Below are 27,077 nucleotides of genomic sequence, written 5' to 3'. Positions count from 1 at the left end.
AGGCTAATAAACTATTTTTTATTGAATTAATATGAAAAGTTCCTTTTCAAAAAACAAAAATTATGTTATCAATAGCAACTCAGTTGATTAAAAAAATCTAATAATTTGATTCATCAATAAAAACAAAATTTTATTTCATCTATACAAATACAGTCACATGTGCCAAGTTAAAGATAGCTGACAATTCATCTGAAAGGTTACAAGAGGTTACAAAGAGGGCATGTTTACTTTGAATATTATTTTGAAAGGAAGCTAACACAGCCAGTCTTCTATCAAAAATAATTGGAGTAAGAAACTAGCATAAATCATTGCTGATATGGTATTTTGGCTTCACCATTATAATTCAATAACTACCTCACTTAAACATATTTGGTTTGTAATCTTCAAAAAAGTAATACAATTATCAAAGAACCAGATATTCAGGATCATGTTTTATTAGTTTAATTTTGCTATATTTTAACTCAAGTATTTTGCTACAACTTTTGGTAAAGATCTCTAATAAAACAATACCATAGCAAAAAATTGTCATTTCATATTACTGTTAGTGATATTGATGGTAATTATCATGATTGTCCGAGGTCGTCCTGAGGAACACAGAGCAGGAACGCCGAACGAAGCTTATTCTTTGACAAATTTAAAGTCGGCACTGGGAGTGGTCATCTCCCAGTGCCTTATATAAGAGTGCCACACCCCTTACTCCCACCCCCCGGTGCAAACCAACATCCACCCTAACCCTGTATAAACCCCTCCCTCGGGCCCCTATGCCCTTCCGCTAACAGGAGCCTGCTACCCTGCTGCTACCCAACACGGCCGCCCGCACCCACATTCATGCCTCCACTGGTCTCTGGGTCAACATTGCCCCACATAACAGCCTTTTGGCGACTGCTTGCACCTCCGTCGGCCTGTCGCCTCGGCAAACTGGTGCCGCCTGGCTCCACTCACCCGAGCCGAGCGCTTCCTGGCTCTGCCCTCCCGAGCCGGGCTCGTTGTAACCTTCGTCAGTGTTCGGTATGTCTGCTCTTGACCTCCGTACGTTAACAGACTCCCGGGGCATGATGGGAGGTGGGAGCGGAGGCATCGGTCTCGGCCGCTGGAATGGCGTCAGCAGCTTTCTGGTGCTTTTCCTACACCCGGCAGCTCGCGGTGGTAAGCGTTGTGCTGTGTCACCCCCCCCTGTGAATGGCAAGCCCCACAGGGCTTGACAGTAATATTTTTGTTATTTTATCTATTATGAGTTTTGTCCCATGAACATCTTATTTATTGTACTTTATACTGCATTATGAACGACCATGAATATTGTAAAAATGGAGAGCATACCAATTTAATAAATAATAATAGCAATACATTTAGCACTTGAGTGCTGATCATAGAAATATATTCCATGAACATCTGTCCAATTTTCCTGTTATTTTCTTCTGCCTAGGCAAGTGGGCTGACTTTGGCCTTGTGCAGTTTATTTCTCCTCTTTTATCATCCAAAGAAGTCATCAATATGTTTTAAATTTAAAGAAGGAATTAATTTTAGAACATAAGTTATATGTGGTTGCACACCCAAACTCTTTTGAATTTTTAGCAATGTCTATGCCCAAAGCATCATATCTAAACATAGTTCCCAATACAACTCATCACCTCAAGAAAAAATAAAGATTATATGGGAATTGGGGGGGAGAGAATGTATCTATTTTCTTCATCAATTTCTCAAGAAACCTGCAATGATTTAGATTAGTTGGATTAGTTAAGCTTTAAATTCCAACTCTAATCTATACTCATCCAAATAAAATTCAAGACCTAAATTAATAGAGTGAATCAAATAGAATAGGATCTTCAAGCACCTATTTAACAACCTATAGATATGAGCTACATTCTTCCTCAAAATAAAATAGTTTTTTGCTGCCAGAGAACCCATCAAGGACCTTTCAAACAATGATCAAGAATGTATCTTAGGATCCTATCTTACCTATTCTAGACTACGGCTTTTCTACATGTGTCAACCAACTTAAAAAGAACATGTCAATATGCTCATCTCCTAAATATAACAGTCACGAATGAAGGCAAATATACATCTCTCAGGATAATGTTGCAGGATTCAATCTGGATCGGTCACCAGGACCAGAGATTTGTCTTCCCAGCTTTCGGACTTGTGCTACAACCCATCTTCAAGGAACTTCTCTCTAGCAGGAACTTCTCTGAAGATGAGCTCCAGTACAAGTCTGAAAACTCAGAAGACAAAACCTCTGGTCCCACTGACCGACCCAGATTGGATCCTAGAACATTAATCCACAAAAAAACAGAGGATATCTTCATTTAAATACCCCTTGAGGAAGGCACCTGAAAATCTTGTCAGAATTAGGGTTGTATCTATTATTCTTTTAAAAAATGCAATATTTATATCAATGAATTTTAAGATTAAAATTGCTTCAAGTATTTGCTTCAATTGCTTGCTTCAATCTCAGATAATATACTTACATATTTTGCTTGTAAGAGTGGTAATTCATTTAAATATATTTATAAAGGCACTCTCGCTGAAGTTCAGGGAAGAGTAAACGGTATTCACTACAAAGCATAGTTTGGTTTGTAAAGTACCTTGCTTATTCTTTTTTTAATACACATTATTGATACAAATGTAATAAAAGCCAAGCAGGATCCATTTCTAAGTTTCATAAACAAAAATAGAAAATATTTACATGCAAAGTTTATTACACTGAGGAGGGTTGTAAAGAAGAAGTACTTAGCATGTGATGATGCTGTAGTATTATCATACCGGAAGCTATAAAACTATAACTGTGAATTATAATATTACAAATACAAAAACTGTAAATTACAAATACCTTATATATACCAAAATGATGATTCTAGACTAGAGCAACAGTGAGCTATACTGTTACCATGCAACTTGGATACACATATTTTATTTGTTCTGTCAAATTAAGACATTTAAAAAAACACTAATAAAGACTTTGAGCTAATTTCAGCATGCATAATCAAATCCACAGCAAAATTAAAGAGGCATGTACCATTGCAAAAGCATTTCTTAATCTATCCTAACCAGTTTCCATCAACAGTTGACCCCACCCTCCTATTGTTGATGCTTTAAGTAAGAGGACACTTTGTTCTATCATATGACTATCATGGATGTTACTCACCAACTCTTATCTTTCCAAACCCCCTCAGTCTTTATTAAGTATGCTATAAAAACCAACTCAAAACAGCATACTCCAGTATCAAAGCAACAGATATAAAGCACAGTTCTAAGAAGCTGTAAGGATGAAAGCCTATTAAACTATAACATACTTTCCAACTGTAATTTTTGCTACAAAGTATCTGTGAGAAAGATTCATATTCCTAAAACCAAACCATACCCAAGGATTTCTATTTGCATCTAAAATTGCAACTTACAAAACTTTTTTAAAGAGTTATACCACTGATCTGAGAATTACTTCTAAATATACATCTTAAGTGTGCAGAGCTAATTGTTTTAATACAGTCTGAGAAGAAAATTAGCACTGAGGTAAAATGAAGACAACAACAAAGAAAAATATCTGTTATGTTACAGAATACCTTGCCTCTGAGAAGATTGCTAGTTCCACAAGAGGTAGCCTCAGTTCTCACTTAAGAAAGCAAGACTACAGGCAGTGGTTAAAAGGTACAATAAATGTTGTATGTTTGTAGCCAACTTTTGGTATATGAATGAGCCATCTATATGTTTCCTAGAAAACCTCAGACACACACAGGCATTCCAGGACAGTCCTGAGTTCTCTGATTGTGCCTGAAATATCCTGTTCTACATAATAAGGCCATTCTCTACCTATAAGTGATCTTGCATTAAGTGTCAAATCTAAACCTTATGTCCAATTTCTTCAAAAGAGGGACAGGCAGACTAATCTAGTTCCAAACCAAGGCTGAGTGCAATAAAGCCTAACCCTTTGTCTCACCACCCTGGGAATCTCTACCCTCCACTAAGATGATTTCTTTTGGGGATGCCACACCCACAAAGACTCTCCGGATGACAACAGCTACAAGGACGGGAGGGTATTCAGAGCAGCTCCTGACCTTGCTCATCCCAAGGAGCGCTTACTACGCAGGAAGCGCCGGTCCAGCCAGCCAAGATACCAATCTGGACTTCTCAAGAGTGGTTGAGTAAGAACAATTGGGTAAAACATCCTCAGCCCCACCCATGCCCAAGACGAAGACTCAGTCCCTACAGGCAGCAGCAGCGGCATCCCCACGCCACGAAGCTTTTACCTGCACCAAAGCACGGGGCCGGATATCTACTGTATAGCTCAACGCTGCTCAGAAAAGAAAAGCATCGAGCATGGGGATAGACTCGGGATCTGGAGGATGGGGGGGAGGGTGTCGATCTTTTTTCTTTGCAGGCAATTTTCGTACGTGACACTATTACAAACCACCATCGTAAGGCAGCATTTCAGCCAGCACTTGCAGACCAAATGCTTTCACCCCTCCCAGGCTTCGCGGACACGTTCTCCAGCCGTGGCACTTTTTTTAAGGGGGGGGGGAATCAGCCGGTTTTTAATCCCCGCTGGATTCCCGGGCAAGCGGCGAACCAGCCCAGGGGGCAACCCCTTCTCTTCCCTTCCTTCCCCTCCCCAACTCCGGCCGGGCAGAAGAGGCGAGGCGGGGCCGCTTCCAAGCCTCTCACCGCGATGACGTTGACGAAGGTGGTCTTGCCCGAGTACTGCAGCCCGACCAGCGTCAGCTCCATCTCTTCCTTCCAGAAGAGCGACCGGAACCAATCCAGCAGCCGAGACAACAAGGCCAGCATGGTGGCAGCGACAGCAGCCCAGCCGCGTCTCTACCCGCCTCTCCGTCTCTCCCTGCGTCCGCCTCGCCTGTCTCGTTCCGCTTCGCCTCCGTCACCACGACACCGACTCCGGCGGCTGCAGCTGTTCCCCTCTGGCTCCTCGCGTCGTGGTCATATGACGGGTTGGCGTGCCGTAGGAGAAGAACGGCCCCGTCCCTCCGGCTTCCTCGAGGATGGCCTCACAGCGGCCTCTGCCGGCAACGGGATGCCTCCACACCTGTGGAAGACTAAGGGAGGGAGGCGGAGAGGCCGAGACAGGCAGACAGAAAACTTCCGTAGCATTCTACTACCTGATAGCTTATAAGGCAGTGTTTCTCAACCTTGACAATTTTAAGGCATGTGGACTTCATCTCCCAGAATTCCACAGCCAGCATTGCTTATAACAGAAACACTGTTATAAGGCAACAAAAGGAGACGCGGGCAGAGTTGGAGGCAGAGCAGGTCTGTGTTGAAGATATCTGCTCTTTTCTCCCGTTGCAATTAGGTGCAATTCCTGCCTGGCCCGGATCAGGAAGAAATTTGAGCCAGAATTCATTTTGAAATTATTTTAAATGAAATCTTGATTCTGGATGAATGTTATTTTGTTTGTGCTCGCGTGTCTTTGAGTCAGTTTTGACTCCTGGCGACTGCCCGGACAAATCTCTGCAGTTTTCTGGGCAAGAGTTTGGAAAGGGTTTGCCTGCCGTTGCCTGCTTCCTAGGGCTTATTATTTATTTAGTGTATGGCATATCATACATGGACTAGCAATATATATTAATGTTTCATCTAGATTATTAAAACACAATAAAATATAAATGTTAAAAAGATCTAGGTTCAAATACCAATGTGTAGGCCAGGGGTCCCCAGCCCCCGGTCCGTGGACCAGTACTGGGCTGCGGCATGCCAGCAACCAGTCTGCACAAACAAGGAAAGACCCATGTACAGGATGCAGGGAGCGCACAAAACCAGCGCTCTCCCATCCATGGAAAAACCTCTCTCCATGGAACTGGTCCCTGGTGCCCAAAAGGCTGGGGACCTCTGGTATTTGAAGCACAATATTGTTGATAGATAGATAGATAGATAGATAGATAGATAGATAGATAGATAGATAGATAGATAGATAGATAGATAGATAGATATTGGACTGGTATATGCCCTCAGTTTACAACCAGTCATATGTGATGTAGAGTTTGATGTGGGACCTTGCAGTCCCATTAGGGAGGATGCCCCATTTTTACAGAAAGTCCAAGCAGATCCCATGTGAGGTGCAAATCCTATTCAGGATTGTCCATTGTTGACTTCGTAGTTCAAAGCCTAGCACCTTTTTTAATGGGGTCATTAAGTGTCTTCCTATATCTTCATACAGTATTAACCTTGTGAACTCTCAAGCTTCCTCTTCTGCTATATATTCAAGATGGACAGTGATTAATATTTATATGTATTTATATGTAAGATTGTGTGTATGTGTGTATATATATGTTGTATATAGCATGTTTATATGTGTGTTATGTATGTGTACACTTTATTTATTTATTTATTTATTTATGAGACTTATATACCGCTTTAAGTGCAAGCACTCTCTAAGCGGTGTACACCAGTAAGCAATGTATATATATATTTACATTGCCCCAACAATCTGGGTCCTCATTTTACCTACCCCGGAAGGATGGAAGGCTGAGTCAACCTTGAACCGGTGAGATTTGAACCGCTGACCTGCTGAACACAGTCAGCTAAAGTGGCCTGCAGTACTGCACTCTAACTGCTGCGCCACCTCGGCTCTTTTGAGAACAAGCAACAGAATTTCATTGTTAATATGTGCCAGTGTGCCCACAGCAAAAAAATAACAAAGCTTATCTTACCTTACCTTACCTTATCTCTTATCTTGCATCTTATCTTATCTTATCTTGTCTCTTATTTTATCTTATCTATCCTATCTTACCTTGCCTTATCTCATCTCATCTTATCTTTCCTCTCAGCTTCAGTGTTAAAGATGTTGGGCAGATGTTGTGTAAGTGCCAGTGGGGGTTTCCTGGATTTGTCTTCTGGCTGATAAAAGAGGTATGCCTCCATAGGAGTGAGTTGTTCGTAATTTTTCTGTATTTCTGTATTCCCTCACTAGTGCATCTTGCCTTCATAAAGTTGGTGATGTTACATGGCTCAGAGCATGAAGCCAGTAAGTCAGAGTGGTTTTAATTCCTAGGGCTGAGAGAAAATGACTAGTCCAAAGCCATCCAGCTGGCTAGCAGGACTAAAATGTATGTTCCCCCAGTTTCTAACAATTCAGTTGAGGGGTAACTTAACTATCTTGTTTGATTGCCCTGTTTCCATCTCAGGATGTAGACACATTTGATGTGCTTGGTATAGAACATGATACTTTCTGTCTTTAAGGTGTTTTTTTATTTATTTAATTTAGGATGGATACTGAAACACCACTGGTTTGCGCCAAGCATTCTGTGGTCTTATGCAGTCAAGGATTGCATGCAAGACTTGATGTTTACTTTAAAATGATGATGTGATCAGAATATGGAGAACAGTCTTTTGCCATGATCAGATCACTCTGGTACGCATACATATTGTTCTCTCACACAAACTGCACGAATAATAGACAAATAGTTGGACTAAGAAACCAGCTGAATCCAGAGAGTGTTTTGAAGGTGCTTGGAAATTTTTCCCAGAGAAAAAAAAGAATGTATCCCACTGTACTCTTTATCACTAGGAAGTTAAATGAGATTGCTCCCAAGCTGCTGCTTTTTATGCCAGATAGCAGGGGCTTTCTTGAAACTTAGAGCAATAGTGGCAGAAAACAAATTAAATCAACTGAATATGGACACAGGAATATACTGTGGCAATAGAAGCAGCAAAGCATGTCTTCTACATTCTTACTGCATCTGCAGACTATCATCCAGCAACCTTTGTGGGAGTTACCTCATGCTACTTTGGGAAAGACAGGGGTGAATATTGCTCATTGGGCCACTGTGACATATCTCTACAATTCTTTACAGAACATATTTGCTCAGAGATGAGGAATCTTGCAAAATAACTCAAATAACGCCTTGTGACTCAAAGCAACATTCTTTTGATCTTGTAGCAATCGAGGAACTAGATAGGTTTATCTGTGATATGAGCTATACCATCTATAGGCTGGAGCCATTAATCCATCTATTGTCTTTAAACAGAGCAGAACAGAACAGAATAACATAGTTGGAAGGGACCTTATAGGTCAGTGGTGGCGAACCTTTTAGAGACCGAGTGCCCAAACTGCAACCCAAAACCCACTTATGCATCGCAGGGTGCCGGATGTGCGTGGCCACTGAGTGGGCATGGCCACCGAACTATCAGCTCATCTCGCTTGCTCACTTGCTGTCCACTCCAACTCGTGCTCGCTCTCTCGCTGTCTGCAGCAAATGCTGCTTCCACCAAAACTTGTTCCTTTTATAGCCCCACGCCTATTCCCAGACTGTGCATGCACAGAGAGAAGGAGGAAGCAGCTCAGCCCAGCAATGGCTCATGTGCCACCAGAGACGGCTCTGCATGCCGCCTGTGGCACACGTGCCATAGGTTCGCCACCACAGTTAAAGGTCAACTAGTCCAATCCCCTGCCCAAGCAGGAGTCCCTACATCATTTCTGACAGATGGTAGTCCAGTCTTTTCTTGAAAGCCTCCAATGATGAAGCACCAACATCTGAAGGCACTTTGTTCCTTTGGTTGATTGTTCTCGCTGTCAAGAAATTTCTCCTTAATTCTAGGTTGAATCTCTCCTTGATCAGTTTCCATCTGTTATTCCTTGTCTGGCCTTCAGATGCTTTGGAAACTAGTTTGATCCCCTCCTATCTATGACAGCCCCTCAAATATTGGAACACTGCTGTCATGTCTCTCCTGGTCCTTCTCTTCACAAGACTAGCCATGCCGCGTTCCTGTAACTCTTTGTCATATGTTTTAGCCTCCAGTCCCCTAATAATCTTTGTTGCTCTTCTCTGCACTTTTTCTAGAATCTCAACATCTTTTTTATAGTGTGGAGACCAAAATTGGTTGCAGTATTCTAGGTATGGTCTTACTAAGGCTTTATAGAGTGGCATTAGTACCTCATGTGATCTTGATTGAATCCCTCATTAATGCAACTTAGGATTGCATTGGGTTTTTTGCCTGCCGCCACACACTATTAGCTCATATTTAATTGATTGTCCAATAAGACTACAAGATCCCTCTCACAGTTGCTGCTATTAAGCCTGGTTTCACCCAATCGATATGTGTACTTTTGGGTTTTCTTGCCTAAGTGTAAGATTTTACTTTTCTCTACATTGAATTTCATTTTGTTAGATAGGGCCCAATGTTCAGGTCTGTCAAGATCACTTTGGATCTTAAGCCTAGAATGTTGGCTATTCCTGCTAGCTTAGTGTCATCTGCAGATTTGATAAGTTCCCCTTTTATTTCGTCATCTAGGTCATTTATGAAGATGTTGAAGAGTACCGGGCCTAGGACAGAATCTTGTGGTACCTCACTGTTTACTTCCTTCCATGTAGATGTAGTACCATTAAGGACTACTCTTTGAGCGCGGTTTGTCAGTCACTTAAAAATTCATCTGATGATGATGCTATCCCACTTTTTTTAAGCTTTCCAAGAAGTAGGTTTTGGTCTATTTTGTCAAATGCCTTGCTGAAGTCCAATTATACCATGTCCACAGCATTCTGCTAGTCCACCAATTTAGTCACCGGATCAAAGAATGAAATAAGATTGGTTTGGCATGATCTGTTTTTAACAAACCTGTGCTGGCTTCTAGTTATAACTTATAAAGGACCAGGCATGGTGTTTGTGGCTGGATTTGGGAGGTGGTTAAAACTTCCTTAAAAAGTGTTGTCTATTTTGAAAGGGAATGTCTTGATCAAGTTGTAATACACAACTACTGCTCAATCTCAAATCTCCTATTTTGGCAAAAGATTATGGACGTGCTGATGGAGTTTCAGCTAAAGAGGATCCTAAACAAAATAGATTATCTCAATGCTTCCCAGTCAGGAGAAACTAAACAGGACTGATGGATCCAAACAAGCTCATACCCAATATCTCTGTTTAACTGATCCAACTGGCTCAATCCCAGTTACGAGGTTAGTTTTGGAAAAGAGGGGAGGACATCTGTGACTTGAGTCCTCTTGGACTGAAATCTCTTCTGGATCACCAAGTAGAAAGTCTTGATCACATACGTTCCACTTAGTTTCCAGTGACCCTTTCTGGACTAGGAAACATTTACAACTGTGACTCATTCTCTCATTGTTTTGTGCTTAGGCTGCGTTGGAAAAAAACTTGAAAATGCAGTTGATATAAAATGCAGCGGTCTGGTTCCTAACAGAACCAATAAGATTCAATAGCTAGTAGGACTGAATTCTGGACTGAATTCAAGATGGTAGTTTTAACCTATAAAATTGTACAAAGCTCTGGATAGTTTTTCTCACTAAATGTAGCTTGTCCTGATAGAAAAGAATATTTGTAGTTCAGGGCTAAACAGTGGAATCTTGGAACTCTCTGAACGTAGTTATTTTCTTGTAGACATTTCTTTACCAAACTAGGTAACATCATCAGTGTACTGGTGATGTCATCTAGTTTGGTAATGAAGTGTCTACAAAAAAAAAGCAATCAAGCTCAGAGAACCCCAAGAACCCCACAGTAACTCATTCTGTGCATCTCTCATGAGGGGTTACTGAGGGTCCCTCCCATGCATGATGGGAACATATTTCTTGGTGGCAACTCCCATTCTATGGAATACTATGCCTCTTGAAAAAGTCCATCTTGCCTGCTCCCTCCATTCCTATGTGCTTTGGGGGCAATGGACTTGATGGCAATTTGATTTCCATGGGTTTGGTTATACTGATTATGTCTACTGTGCTTGTTTTATCTTTTTTGTCAAAATGTAAACCACTCTTGAGTCTTTTTGTGCTATATTATATATTTGTGTAAATAAATAGCACAAAAGCAAAATGGTCTGGGGAGAGAGGATTAAAAAGAGAGATCACGCAAACATCCTTTAAAAAACCATTACAATTCTTACACGAATTGGCTAGGATCTGAATAGTTCAGATCATTCTTGAATTTGCAAGAATTAGTGGAAACAGCCTTCCTTCCTTTGGAAGCTAGGTTAAAGGGCCGTGACTGAGTTGACAGAATATAAATATAAAAAGAAATGACTCACTGAAGAGTGAATGTCTTTTTTTCAAGTAAACATGGCCAATATTAACATGTTTGATAAATGATAAGGCAGGACTTCATGTGTTCAGTCACTGTGACTTTCATTCCAATCTCATTTAGTATTCTGTCACTGGGCTTTAATTGCTTTTAACATAACCATAAACATAACTATATAACTCCTTTTTCTTATTTTTCTTGTCTAAATAGGAATATAGCAGCCTAGGTAGCAGCATCTGCCTTATCATCTCTGGGCTAGGAAGCTATGCATATTTGGGTCTGGGTAGTGCTTGAGTGAAAATCCAAGAGCTGTAGCCTAGATTAGAAAGTTGAAAAAGTCAAATTTTAAAATTAAGGAATTCAGGTTTTCAAAAAAAAAAAAATTCTCTAGTTTTATAGGTATCGTTTGGAATAAGAAAAGTATTTTTGGTAATATATTCATTTTCACCATAGCAATTCTCCCTAACATCGACAATTGCAGATTTTTCCATTTTTCCAAGTCAAGTTTTATTTGATTTAATAATTTTATATAATTATCTTTTATTGTTAAACATCTTGCTGCCAAATATATTCCCAAATATTTAACCTTTTTAATTATTTGTAAATATATTTTTTCTGACAATTGTTTTTTTTCTTTATCTGTAAGATTTTTAATTATCACTTTAGTTTTTTCTCTGTTTATCTTCAATCCTGCTATTTTTCCAAATTGTTCTATGTTTTCCAATAATTTTGGAATCATCTCTAAAGGTTCCTCTAAGTCTAAGACAGAGATCCCCAACCTTTTGGGCACCAGGGACAAGTTCCATGGAGAGAGGTTTTTCCGCGGATCAGAGGGGGCGTGGTCTCATGTACTGCCTGCGTGCCAAGGATGGGGTTGCTTGTTTGCGCGGATCGGTTTGTGGCATGCCGCAGCCTGGTGCCAGTCCACGGACTGGGGGTTGGGGACCCCTGCTCTAAGATGAATACCAAGTCACCTGCAAATCCTTGCAATTTGTAACTTTCACCTTTTATCTCCAGTCCTTTAATTTCTGAATCTTGACTAATATTTCTATTTAAAGCTTCCAAAGTTAAAATAAATAACAATGGGGATAGTGGACATCCTTGTCTTGTGCCTTTTCTTATGTCGAAGTTTTTTGTATAATCTCTATTTACAATCACTTTTGCTGTTTGTTTATGATATATTGTCTCAATCATATTTATAAAATTTTGTCCAAAATCCATTATTTTTAATTGTTGAGTCATAAATTGCCAAGAAACATTATCAAATGCCTTTTGAACATCTAGAAATACTAATGCCAACTGCTTCCCTGGATGCATTTTGTAATATTCCAATATGTCATTATAATTCTTAAGCTATTTTTTATTTGTCTTTTTGGTAGAAATCCATTTTGATCTGGGTGAATAAATTCAATCAAAAATCTCTTCAGTCTCTCAGCTATTATTGAGGTAAAGATTTTGTAGTGCACATTTAATAATGATATCAGTCTATAGTTTTTTATCTATGTCAGATCTAAATCTGACGTGGGAGTTTGGCCTCTAATAAAAGCTCATTACAGACCTCTTTCAATGGTAAACTTAGTGTATCTTGTAGATGCAGCAGAGCTGGCGTGAGAATGGGGCTGGCTGAGAGGTTTTGCAGGAGCTCTGCCGATGAGAACCTCTGGCAGCTACTGTGGTTCTGGCGGCGTGGCGTGGCTCTGAGGAGAGAAGACAGGGGAGGAGGAAGCCGATGGGGGGGGGGGGAGAAAGAGACCGGAGGGAGGTTTTTGATGGGAGATTGGGGGAGCCAGCTGAGGAAAAAGGGGAGAGAGCTTAGCTTAATGGAGCCTGCTGTCCAGAGCTAGGTGAGCGAAGAGATAGAGAGTAAGAAGGCCAGACAAAGACAGAGAGAGAGGGTAGGTTGGGGAGTTTTATTTCTTCTCCCTTGTTGGAGCCAGCTGGATAAAGGGAGAGCCAAGAAAGAATTTGACCAGGTTGAGGGTATGTCTTTTAGTGAGAAGTAGAGGGGTTTTTATAGGATCCGCTGGAGGAGGCAAAAAGGGGATAAGGAAGGGAAGGGGGGATTACATATAGTGAGGGCAGAGAGAGACGAGGAGAGTGGATAAAGGAGAGCCCCTGTGAGCTCCAGAGAGGGACTGATTACCATCTTCTTAGGCAAGTTGCTGTCACCAGAGACTGATTACCATCGCCCTAGGCAAGTCGCTGTTACCAGAGACTGACTAACATTGTCATAGGCAAGTTGCTACTATCAGAGACTGGCTAACATCGTCCTAAGCAGGTTACTGTTATTAGGGACCGACTACTACTGTTGTACAACCAATTGCTGCTACCAGGACTTGACTACCATCATCTCCTGTAAGTCTTACTGCCTAAGGTCAACTATCATCATCCCACACGAGTTACCATCGAAAGAGATCAACCATCACAGCCCTATGTGCGTGGCTGCCAACCGTGACGGAACATCACCGTGGTACATGCCATGTCAGGAGGCCAGGAGGGCCCGGACTTTCGTGGTCCCTTCGGGGGTGGCGCTACATAGATATTTGTAAAATTCTGCCAGGAGCCCCTCTGATCCCAGTGTTTTATCATTTTTTTTTGTCTTTTTATAGACTCTGTCAATTCCCTCATTATTATTTTCTCATTTAACATTGTTTTAAATTTTTTGGGGATTTTTGATAGGTTAGTTTTTTTTCCATATATTGAATCGTTTTCTCCCGTGAAATTTCTTCCATTTCATACAGTTTCTCATAATATTCTTTAATTATCTTTTTTGTTGTCTCATTTTTAAATTGTAAACAGCCTTTTCCATCTACTAAATTGTTTATCAGTTTTTTCTCCTTTGTTTTTTAAGTTTGTAAGCTAGCCATCTTCCTGGTTTGTTTGCATTTTCAAAAAGGTTCTGCTTTGCTCTTTTACTTTGCTGTGCCAGTTTTTCTGATTCTATTAAATTTAGTTTATGTTTGATTATGTCCATTTGCCTTTTCAATACTTTCTTTTGTGGATTTATTTATAGTTCGAGTTCTAGTTTTTTAAATTATTCCTGTAACAACACGCATTGTTGTCTTTTTTCTTTATTCTTTTTAGCCATATAAAGTTATAGCTACACCCAGTGGTGGGGTTCAGCCAGTTTGCACCACTTCGGCAGAACTGGTAGCTAATTTTTTGTTGCCCAGCCCCAGAATGGGCTTCCGGAAGCGGCATCCACACAGAGAACCGGTTGTTCACATATTTGAATCCCACCACTGGCTATACCTTGAAAGTATGCTTTGGCCACGTCCCATACGTTTTGCAATGTTGTATTTTCTTTTTTATTTTCTTTGAAAAAAAAATCCGTTTCTTTTATTGCTAATTCTCTATAAATTCTTTCTCTTTTAATATCTTCTTCTTCTTCTTGTGCCATATCTGTTCTCGGACATTGGTGATCATGTTGGCAATCCTGTTTTTATCAGCAGCCGCATAAAAAAATGCTCTGAGTTTTGTTCAAACCAGTCCCTTAGATTTTGAAGCCATGATGTTCTTCTTCTACCTGGACCTCGTTTGCCTTCAATCTTTCCCTAGAGGATTAAATGGAGTATGCCGTATTTTTCTGGGTGTCGCATCACATTTCCGAAATATTCTAACTTCATTTTTTAATTGTTTGGATGATTTCCCTTGGCTTTCCCAGGTGGCTTATCACCTCCTCATTTCTGATCTTGTCAACCCAGCTTATACGTAACAGCTGCCTGTAAATCCACATTTCAAATGCTTCTAGTCTCTTCAGGTGATCTTCTTTCAGAGACCAACTCTCTGCTCCATAGAGCAGGATAGAAAAAATATAGCATCTGGCAAGCCTGATTTTCAGTCTTAGGCTTATGTCGTGACTGCAGAAGACCTTTTTCATTTTGAAGAATGCTGTTCGAGCTTTCTCTATCCTAGTCTTTACTTCAGTGGTCATGTCCCAGCTTTCATGTAAATTAGAACCGAGATGCGTGATCCTTTCAACTTTTTCTAATGGTATTCCTTCTGAATTTATTGGTGGTAAATTAATGGGTTGTTTGCTGATGACCATGATCTTGGTTTTTGAGGTGTTAAGCTTCAAGCCGTATTTTTCAGATATTTCTGTGACTGTGTTGATGAGGAGCTGAAGGTCTTCATGCTTACTGACAAGCAGAACTATATTGTCAGCATATCTTAAATTGTTGATCCAAACACCGTTTACTTTGATGCCAGCATCGATGTTCTCCAGTGCTTCATTGAAGATTGACTCAGAGTAGATATTGAACAACAGTGGAGACAGAATACATCCCTGTCTGACCCCTCTTCTTATTTCTGCATCAGCTGAGTATTTTTGGCCTAGTCTCACATTTGCTACCTGATACCAATATAGATTCTTTATGACTAGGATGTCTTTGTCATCTAGTCCCCCTTGTCTCAGGATTTCTAATAGTTTGCTGTGTCTTATTTTATCAAATGCTTTTTCAAAACCAATGAAGCACATGTAAACACTGTGATTGACCTCTCTACAATGCTGTACAAGAACCTGAATGCTGAACAGCGCATCTCGTGTACCAAGATTGTTTCTGAAACCAAATTGTGTGTTACCTAGACGATCTTCAATTTTTTGTATATTCTTGTGTGAATTATTCTCAGGAATATTTTCAGGGCATGATTCGGTACACTTCTTTGCATTTATTTTTTTTTGGGGGGGGGGGATTGTCACAAAGGTTGATTTTAGCCAATCATTTGGTATCTTTCCTGTTTCATATATCCTATTGAAGAACTGCAGTAAAAAAAATTCTTCCCATTGTCTTCCAGCAATTTTAAAATTTCTACTGGGATATCATCAGATCCTATGGCTTTTCTTGTTTTTGCTATTTTTATTGCATGTTCCACCTCCTCCACAGTGATGTTTGGTCCAGTTGTTATACTTCCCATATCTATATCATCCCTAGTGTCCTCAAAAAGTTCTTCAATATACTCCTTCCATCTTTTTAGTTTTTCATCCTCATTTAAGATAATTTCCCCCTCTTTGTCAACTAAGGTGTGGTAGAGGCCTGCTTCTTTCACTTTTTGTGTGTCTCTTTTAATATAGATTGCTTCAAAGTCCATCTTAATTTTTTCTGTATTCCTTTCCATGTCATTTTTAAGGGATTATGATCTGCCCAAGTGCCTAGTTCTATCTCAATTTCCTGCATATTGATTCTTAATTCAGGTGTCATCCAAATCATGTGTCAATTCTGGACCAAGATTTATGACTGTTCAAGTAAAATGTATACTGTAGCTTTTCTAAGTTCATTTCTCTCCAAGTATCTTGTACACCAATTTCCTCTTTCATATTAAAGAAAGTCTTGGGTAGCCTCTTTCTTCCTTGTTTTCCTGTTTTACTACTTTTATAGTCTAGTGTCCCATCTATTATTGCATTAAAATCTCCCTCTAAACAAATACTTTGATATTCCATTTCTACTATTTTTCTATGACGTTTTTGATAAAAATTCTTCTTGCTTATTGTTTGGTGCATATATTACTACCCAAAGTATCTGATTTTGATTTAAAAATATTTCCACCATTACAATTCTTCCCTCATCTGAATAAATCATTTTAGAATCTATTGTCTTTAACATACGCAGCTCCTCCTCTTTTTGTTGTTGTTGTTGTGCTGATACATCAGTGATGGCGAACCTATGACACGCGTGTCAGTGCTGACACGCGTAGCCATTTGGGGTGACACGCGCAGGATTTCATGCGATTTTATGCAATTCATCCTCGGCTCCTGCACGCCGAGGATGAAAGAAATTTTTTTTTTGTTTTCGCCACGGAAGAGAAATCCCCACGGATATCTGGCGGGTCACCAGGTTATGTGGGACTCAAACCCACTAAAACTCTCCCATTATGACTACCGCCCCCCTAGAGCAACCGTACCACTACGGCCTAGGATCCAGGAAGGATGAAAGAAATACGCTCTGTGCTGGAGGAACGGGGGGCGGGACGTGTGATCTCCCCCACCCACACTCACTCATTCACTGTGTCCCCGCCGCAAACTTCAGCAGCCCCTTTATCAGCGCAGGGGCTGCTGGTAAGGCGTGCGTGCCGTGCGCACACACTTCATCAGCACGGCTGAGAGTATGTTAGGGAGGACCCCCAGGAGAGGAGCGCAGGAACAGTGCGCGCCTTTCTCCAGTCAGGCCGCAATTAGTGAGTGCCACACAGTAAGGGGGACCTATGAGCGCCATTAGCAGCAACTATTGGGGTGCCATGGACTTGTAATTGCCCACAATAATTGAGATAAGTGAGGGGGAGGCTGTGTTAGGCTAGTTAACCCCTAATTGGCTAACAAGCTATCTATAATTCTATCTGCTGTCACTGGCCCACTGATGGAGCACCCAAAAAATAAAAAACAAAGGTTAAGTAAAGGGAGTGGTAGTAGCAGTGGCCGACCCTTTCAAGAGACATGGAGCGAGATGTATGGTATTATAGAAAAAAATGGCAGATCATTTTGCGTTCTATGTACTGAAACGGTAGTAAGCAGAACGTGGAATATAAATAGACATTTTGAAACTAATCATTCCCAGCTCTTGGAAAAAAGTGAGGATGAAAGGAAGGAATACATTTCCAGGAAGCTACACCTTTATAAGAGCCAATCTAACTCCATCCTTAAATTTATAAAAGGCTGTACAAATTTAACATCTGCAAGTTTGAGCATTGCTCACTCCATAGCTCAGCATGCAAAAGCACTTAATGAGGGAGAATTTATTAAAGAAACTCTCCTAAGATGTGCACCACTTCTATTTCACAATATGCAGAATAAAGATGCAATTATTAAGAGAATATCTGAGTTACCACTCAGTAGAAATATCATAAAAGACCGAATAATGAGACTGAACACAAACGTACAACATCAATTAAAGAGAGACATAAGGAATTGTAAATATTTTTCCATCTGTCTTGATGAAACTACTGATGTCATGTCACATGCTCAGTTGGCCATTATTGGTCGATATTCTGATAGTCACACAATGAGAGAAGAGTTGATAAAGTTAATATCAGTTCCAACAAGTACATCAGGAAGCGAAATATGTAAGGTTGTTATGCAAACATTCTGCGACCTAAGCATTGATATCTCTAAAGTTGTGTCAGTGATGACAGATGGTGCCCCAAACATGGTGGGGAAAAAAGTTGGATTTGTGAAATTGTTTACAGAAGCTATTGGACATCCGATTGTGCCTTTTCATTGTATTATCCATCAGGAGGCTTTATGTGCCAAGGCAGGATTCACTGACTTAAATGACTTAATGTCAGTTGTTACAAAAATAGTTAATTTAATAGCTGCTCACCCCCTTCACAAGCGAGAATTTTCAGCACTTTTACTGGAGGTTGATTCCACCTACAGTGGACTGCTGATGTACAATAATGTAAGATGGCTGAGCCGAGGCAAGGTTCTTGAGCGCTTTGTGGAGTGCTTTGAAGAAATTAAGGTATTTCTTGAAGATAAGGATCTGGGAAACTTTCCTCAGCTCAATGATGATAAGTGGGTCAACACCCTGATGTTTTTTACAGATCTCTCTGTTCATGTTAATGAACTGAACTTAAAGTTACAAGGTTTTGGCAAAAGTATTGATGTTATGTTTGGATACATAAAAGCTTTTGAAAGTAAAGTAAAAATTTTCAAGCGAGATGTAGAAACTAAAACGTATAAGTATTTTCCTCGAGTACAAAAGCATTTTGAGAAGGCCAGTGCAGCTGTACGAAATGAAGTGGAACTCTTGCATATGAAGTGCCAGCATGTTTTAGACTCGTTACTTGACCAGTTTACTGATAGATTTAGTCAATTTAGAAGCCTAGAACAGACCATGAGAATAATTAAGTATCCTGATGTAGTAGTCTACAATAGTTTGGAATTAAATGGTTTCCAATGGACGCAAATAGATGATTTGGAGATGCAGCTTGCAGAATTTCAAGACAGCATCTGGGCTCAGGTGTTTGTCGACTTGAGGTCAAAGCTTGAGAATCTGGAAAGGGGCCGCTTGGAGAATCAAGATGAGTGCCACTACGAACAGGAAATTTGGAGTGCCTGGAACAGACTACCAGACACTTTTAGCACCCTGAAAAATATAGCAACAGCTTTACTCACAATTTTTCCTTCTACGTACTTTTGTGAGACCTTATTCTCAGCATTAAATAATATCAAAACCAACAAAAGAAACAGATTGACAGATGAGGTTAGTAGCGCTTGCTTGGGCCTGAAGTGTACAAAATACCAACCTTCAATTGAAGATTTAGCCAATGAAATTCAGCAACAAAAAAGTCACTAATATGCAGGTTAGTTAAAGAATTCACTTATCTCAGTTCACGGCACCCCAAACAAGTTCACGGCACCCCAAACAAGTTCAATAATATCAAGGGCAACATACGAAATCGACAGATTGATGAACAAAGAAGTTACTAAGCAGGTATGTTAAATAATTTGGTTTTGGTTTATTAAATACAATTATATATTGCAATTATACATTTTTTTAGTTTAAACTATAAATTGCGCAAAATTGTGTTTTTTTGTCGAAGTGACACACCACGCGAGTTATGCTCGATTTTTTTGCCGAATTTTGACACACCACGCCGAAAAGGTTGCCCATCACTGTGATACATAGTAGAGTTTCCCAATTTTTGGACATTCCAAAAGTTTGTAATATTGTTTTTTTATGTGTGTCTCTTGCAGATAAAGTATATTTATGTTTAATTTCTGCAATTTCTGCTTATTGCAAGCCAGTTGGGAAGCACACATATGACAATCACATGACCGTAGGATGCTGTAACAGGTGTAAATGTAGACTAGTTGTTGAGTGCCCAGTGATGATCACATGACATTCATAAATGTAAAGACTGGTAGCAAATCTTGTTTTTTTACCATTGTAATTTCCAACAGTCACTAAATGAAGCAGTGGGTAAGTAAGGTCTATCTGTACACCTTACCTCTTACATTAGATTCATTAGTAATAATAATAATAAAGTTGGAAGGGACCTTGGAGGTCATCGAGTCCAACCCCCTGCTCAGACAGGAAACCCTATACCATTTTGGACAAATGGCTGTCCAGTCTCTTCTTAAAAACGTCCAGTGTTGGAGCATTCACCGCTTCTGGAGGCAGGTTGTTCCACTGGTTAATTGTTCTAACTGTCAGGAAGTTTCTCCTTAGTTCTAGGTTGCTTCTCTCCTTGATCAGTTTCCATCCGTTGCTTAATTCCAAATATAATGTGCTTAATCTAGCTTCTTTTGATGAACAGAAATTGGCTGCAGAAGGTCTATCTTTTATAAAGAGAGAGAAGGAGGGAGTACAGAGAAATATACGCTCAGTGCAGTTCAACACAGTTCTATTCAGGAAGTCCCATTGACTTCATTTGTCCCTATTCCCATAAAAATGTATATAGGATTGAGAATATTTTGAATTCAGTTCTGCTGTAAGACCAATTTCTTGAACAAGCTGATTTGGATTGGAACTAGGTATTAAACTTAGTAATATTAATAGAAGCAGATTCAAGAGAGGTGAAGTTGTTAATTTCTAGAGGTTCCATGATTCCACCACCCTACACGGGAAACTATTTCATTTCCATTTTCTGTAGTTTTACGCATTAACTTAATTACCAGGAAGCAGTTTTGTCCTTATTGAGACTCATCCTATTGTGCAAATCTAGCATTATTTATAAAACATGGCCTATGTCTTCCTGTGACACATGAGAGCCAGTTTCGTCTAGTGGTTAAAGCACCAGAGTTGAAAGCAGGAGCTTGTGAGTTCAAGTGCCGCCTTACTATGAAAGCTGTCTGGATGACTTCAGGCCAGTCACTCTATCTCAGCCCAACTCACCTCACAGAGTTGTTGTTGGGCAAATAGGAGGAGGAAGTTGTATTGGATATGTTCTCTACCTGGAGTTACTTCTAAAAATAATAAAGGCAAGACACAAATTAATAAATTAAAATGTACCTAACAATTCTAGCTCATTCTTCAAAATATAGTACAGTGGGTATATTCAGCCATAAAAGATGTAGACATTCTTTAATTTCAGGGATGGGATAAATGAGGACCAGAGTTTTTTGTCTTTTCTCTTTGTTTTTAACTAATAGTTTTAAGCAATGGTAGTTTGAAGGGATTGCAAAAGCCACAAAAAAAGTTCCCCGGAAGTCAGAAAATGCCCATTTCTATATAGAGGAGCAGCTTAGACAAATACACATACTGAACAACAACAAAACAAAAACTCTGGTGACATCTTGTAGATCAATGTTTTTCAGACTTTAAATTGTGCAGAATTCCGCAGCCACCAAATGTCAACATTTCTGAATACTTTCTCATCTCTGAACCAAGATATGCTGTCTGAAACTTGAAGTCCACACATCTTAAAGTTGCCTAGTTTTGAAAAACACTGCCCTGGATTAAACTTTAGCAGCAAGTTGCTTGTCTTTTATTTAAAGTTAGCCAAAGTTTGATTTAGACTTATAAATATGCATGAGTGAATTTCAGGATAAATATTGTCTATGGTTGCAGATCCAAGCTGCTTTTAAGTTTCTAGCAATGCCCAAAGCATCATTTTTGAACATATTTCCCAACAGCTGAAAAAGAATTATCCGGTAGTTTTTTTTAAAAAATGCAATTGTATGAATATTTATGAGTTAGTAGTCAAAGTGGAGCATAAATACAAATAAGTATACATGACTAGCTATTTAGCACACGTTTATACAAATCTGTTCAGAAACAAAGTTTACTAAATTCACTGGAACTTGGTCTCAAGTTAGCATTTCTATTTGAAATTACTTTTCCAAAATAAATGATCAGATTAACTCTTGAGTTGCAAACAAGAATTATTCTGCTCTAAAAAAGATTTCAGTCAGAAAATTAAAATGAGAGAGCGATTTTGATTAGGAGCTTGCATTTTTATTTTATCAGTCTGATATAAAGTTGCAGAATAAATTATGCTAATAAATTATGTTCACAAATTATGCTAGAAATCTCAGGTTATGGCCAACACTATTTTAACTGTAAACTGATTCATTGTTAACTGATTTTAATAAAGTTTTGTAACTTACTATTTATCCAAACTTGAATATTCACCTCACGCTTATTTTTTTCTCTTTTAAAAAGAGGCAAATTGCCCTGTTTATGATCATAACAATGAATGTAAATCATATAAGTGACAATTTCATATCTGAATTATAATCATCTCATAAATGCTGCTATCATGTAGGTTATGGCAATTGTGTGATTGCCATTAGTTCACCATTGATTTGCATAGGGTATGCAAATAGGGTAGGCTGTTTGAAAAAATTAAAAAAAAAACTCACATACCTATGGATATTTTTATGCTTCCTTAAATGCTTTTTTTTTCTTTAAAGGAAAACTTTGTCAAGGAAGTTGGTAAATATTTATTTATTTATTAAATTTGTTTGCCACCCATCTCACCATGAGGTGACTAGAATATTAAAACAACCACAACTGTAATAATTTGGAAAAGAGATCTCTTATTGAAGGTGTCTTTATAAGCTGATGGCACAAGTTATCTAACATGGACTTGTCTTTTGAAAACATTTTTTTTTAAATATTTTAGTCCTCTCTCTGCGTATAGGGGCATATTTTCTCATAACAAAACTCCTGTGAGATAAGTTGGCTAAAAGGTAATAACTAGCCTAAATTCACCTAATATATGCCATACTCAACTCTAGTGACTTGAAGCTATGGCACCTAAAACTTAAGGCACCATCCTTTTGTTCCCACAATAATATGAAGCTTGCATGAGTCTAGCGATTTTGGTTGGCTGCTTGGCTACTGCCCCAGCATTTTCATGAAGCTGCAGAGTAAGCAATTACTTTTTCATTGAGATTCTTGCCATTTGCTCCTGGGATTTCTCTCTCCCTCCTCAAATGACAGCGCTGTTGGGTTTTAAACACTCTCCTCACACGGCTACAGGTATTTCTTTCTCTGTGTGAAAGCAATGAATAAAACATAGAGCAAGGAAGTTGTTGGCCAGAACACCAATTTTCCTGCCTTTTTTCCCAATTGCATTGTGCAGCCATCACTTGTCCCAAAGTGCTTTTTTTCTTTCACAAGGCAACTGGACTTTCTTGTTTTTCTTTGAAGAAATTTTGCTTTTCATCCAAGAAGATTCAGCTCTGACTGGATGGTGGAGGATGGAAGGATTTATATTCTTTGCAGTCATCTGGTTGTTAGCACTCTTTCTGGACATTCAGCCATCCCAGCCTCAACCATTTCCAAACAAAGGAACAGCTTTCTCCAGAGCTTCATCCTAATGTAAGTTTATACATCTATCCAGGGCTTTTTTTGTCATAGAACACCCAGAACGGAGTTCCGGCACCTTTTTTGGATGGAACCTTGTAGGGTAGGCAAGGCGGGTTGTATGACGTGTGTGAATTCTGGCACCTTTTTTTTTTTTTTACAAAAAAAGCACTGCATCTATCCAAAATATAACAAAAGTCCTTTCTCACACTGGCTTCGCATCTGGTTATCAGAGCAAAATGCAAAACATTTTCTGTATTTCTAATCATTTAAAACAATTTCTCCTTGTGGCCACCAGATGGTATCTCTGCTCTAGGTTTGGTAAAATGTTCAGTTTTGTTTTAAGGAAATTGCTGGACTCACAGATACTTTAAGAATTATCTTTAGCTGCCTGCAACCTAATTTTTATATAGTATTTATAAATGAAACTGTGACTCTGAAGACAATTACATTGATTAAATTTTTCATGGTTACTAAATGCATTTTTTCAAGTGCTATATTTCCTTTTAGCAGAAGACTAAAGCAGCTATTGCAGTCTGTGATTATTCATTATAAATAATAATTATTATAAATAATAATTAATAATATATTTGTAATTAAAATATAGTACCTCCCTGACCCACAGTTCTTTCATCCTTATAATATTAATGTGTTACAGAATATAGAAATATAATCTACATATCGATCTTGGGTTCAGCTCCTCAGACTATTGTATTTAGAGGAAAATGTTTCATTTATTTATTTAAAATAAATTCATTCATTTAAAATCATTTGTATCCTTCTTTTGTCCATAATGTAACTCAAAGAAATAAAATTTCTTGGACAATTTCTTATTTCTGGTAATGGCTAGACACAGACCCGCTTCAACAAATTACTGTCTTATAGGCCCCAAGAATTATAAATGATATTACACATTTATATTTCTCTATTTAATTTTTATTCTAGTTCATTGTGGACTATTAACATGCCTGAAATATAAATACTGAGTCACTCACAGTGAAGACCCATTTCTAAAACTAGGCCACAGCCTCAAGTTACACATTGCACCACTGTTATAACTTCATGGTGGGGTACTGCTTTGAAAGCAAAAGGAGCAGGTCCTGTTTCTCTCCCCCCCCCTAACGTTTATTGGGAATTTTCTTAGGGAACAAGTATCACTTATTGCTGACAATCCTGGGCTACAATATAATTTGGTTTAAATATAGTTTTCTATGTTTCTGTATCTTGCCATCATTTGCCTGGAATCTATTAATACAGTAATTCTGAGATTACAGTGGCAATAGGTGCACCGTTGTAAATTCTGAAGGACCAGGCTGGGGGCAGATCTATCTTTGTGGTCACTAAGAATTGACATAATAATAATCATCATCATCATCATCAAGCACACTGAAGTCAAGAAAAAGATTGGAGGTGAATACATCAAGAGAGTGAAGAAGATCTATATACAACTACTTAGATGGGATGGACAAAATTGGCAGCTAAAATCTTTGGAAGATCTAATACATGAAAATATTACTTATTCATGGTTTCAATATAGACAAATAGTGGAGAGGTGGAAGATGGATCGTAATATGGGTTGGCTTAGAGAAGATGAAAATCTTCTTAAACAAGTAAGGGATCAACGACCAACCCATATTAAGAGGGTTTATGGGGTTTTAGTGGAAATGGATTCAGAATCTGAATTAATCAAAGATTGTATGATTAAATGGGCACAAAATATTAGTGAACCAATCCCATTGGATACTTGGGAACTTATATGGGTGAGGAATGTTAAATTCACACAAGCGCAGAATTTAAGAGAGAATTTTTATAAAATGTTTTATAGATGGCACCTTGACCCACAAAAATTGTCTATTATGTACCCTGATCTACAGCCTAAATGTTGGAGATGTGGTTGTTTGGATGCTACCTATTATCATATTTGGTGGTCATGTAAAAATATAAAAGCTTTTTGGATTAAGATATGGTGGAATATTCAAAGAATCTTTAGAAGGAGGGTAAAATTTACTCCGCAATTATTTTTATTAGGTATTGTTACGGATTGTGATGCTAAGGAAGTTATATTGATCTTAAATTTGATCACAGCCGCAAGGCTGTTAGTAGGACAATATTGGAAGAAGGAATCTTTGCCTACCTTACAAGAGTGGTTTTATAAAGTTTCTTATTTGGCGGAAATGGCAAAGATTTCGGCTTTCTTAAAGGAGCAATCTCAAGAGAAATTTTTTGTTGTATGGGAAAAATGGATAAATTTTATACAATATAATTTGGATATGGAAAAATATCATTTAGCTTTTTTATAAATTGTATAAAAAATTTTTTTGATATTTTATAGATTGTTTTTTTTCTTTTCTTTTTCCGTCCTTTGCTTTCTTCCTTCTTTTTTTTATCTTTTTTATTCCTTTTTCTTTTTCTTTCTCACTCGCTTTCCTCTCTTTTTCTTTCTTTTTTTAAGTATTTTTCTTTTTAATGCTTATGTCATATATATTTTATTATTAATTATTTCATAAGTTGTAAAAATTTGTTTAGGTTTTTTAAAATTATAGATAAGCCTGTATTCAGCTCTGGGAAGCTCGGGGAGGAGGGAGGGGGGTTTGGGAGGGATGGGTGAGGGTTGGTTGTTTATTTGTAAAACTTTTAAAAACTTTTCAATAAAAAAAAAAGAGAGTGAAGAAGATCTTAAAGTCCAAACTCAATGGAGGAAATACCATAAAGGCAATCAACACCTGGGCAATTCCAGTCATTAGGTACACAGCTGGAATAGTGGACTGGACTCAGGCAGAACTAAAAGCAATGGATAGGAAGACCAGAAAAATAATGACAATGAATCATGCCCTTCATCCATGCAGTGACATTGACAGACTTTATCTACCAAGGCAAATAGGTGGGCGTGGAATGCTACAAGTACATCAGATGGTTGAAGAATAAAAAATGGCTTTGAAAGAATATCTGAAGAACAATGATGAAGATGCACTGAAATTAGTATATCAGGAAGGCTTACTAACTACTGGAGAGACCAAACTGGCCTACAAGAAAGACCAAATGAAGAACAGAATAGAGGCATGGGAAGACAAAGCACTACATGGCCAATACATTAAAAAAATAGCTGAGAAAGCAGATAATAACAAGACCTGGCAATGGCTAAGAGCAGGAAAATTGAAAAAAGAGACCGAGGGACTAATTCTGGCTGCACAAGACCAAGCCTTAAGGACAAATGCATACAAAGTCACAATTGAGAAGACAGCAACAGACAGTAAGTGCCGCCTATGCAAAGAAGCTGAAGAAACAGTGGACCACTTGGTAAGCTGTTGCAAGAAGATTGCACAAACTGATTACAAGCAGCGGCATGACAAAGTAGCAACAATGGTGCACTGGAAGATCTGCAAAAAATATCATTTGCCTGTAAGCAAAAACTGGTGGGATCATAAAATAGAAAAAGTCATAGAAAATGATAAAATTAAACTGCTCTGGGACTTCAGAATTCAAACAGACAAGCACCTGAAACATAACACCCCAGACTTAACAATTGTCGATAAGAAAGACAAAAAAGTCTGGATAGTGGACGTGGCAGTGCCTGGAGACAGAAGAATAGACGAGAAAGAACTGGAGAAGATAACAAAATACAAAGACCTACAAATAGAAATAGAAAGACTGTGGCAAAGCAAGCAAGGGTAGTACCAATAGTCATAGGCTCCTTGGGTGCAATCCCAAAACAACTGGAGCACCACTTGAACACCATTGGCATTGACAAATTCGCTATTAGTCAATTGCAAAAGGCGGCCTTATTAGGAACTGCTTCCATCCTGCGACGATATCTGTAATACCATAAAACATCCACATCTGCCTATCCCAGGTCCTGGGTAA

At 38.8% G+C, this 27,077-nt stretch overlaps 1 protein-coding gene across 1 annotated transcript in view; it reads right to left on the bottom strand.

Moving 5' to 3' along the window:
* ARL8B (ADP ribosylation factor like GTPase 8B) overlaps positions 1–4,964 on the bottom strand; it is a 32,804-nt gene extending 27,840 nt beyond the window's left edge. The window contains exon 1 of the mRNA XM_039323563.1: positions 4,657–4,964. Within this exon, the coding sequence (XP_039179497.1) occupies positions 4,657–4,779 (123 nt within the window). The 5' untranslated portion in view covers positions 4,780–4,964. The remainder of the gene's footprint in view (positions 1–4,656) is intronic.
* Between the last annotated feature and the right edge of the window lie 22,113 nt (positions 4,965–27,077).

This window comes from Crotalus tigris, unplaced genomic scaffold (genome assembly GCF_016545835.1).
Source record: "Crotalus tigris isolate CLP2741 ecotype Arizona unplaced genomic scaffold, ASM1654583v1 scf7180000024279.507856, whole genome shotgun sequence".
NCBI classification, from domain to species: Eukaryota; Metazoa; Chordata; class Lepidosauria; order Squamata; family Viperidae; genus Crotalus; species Crotalus tigris.
Note: the sequence above shows the minus strand (reverse complement) of the source record. Positions and strands in the feature narration are given on the sequence as shown.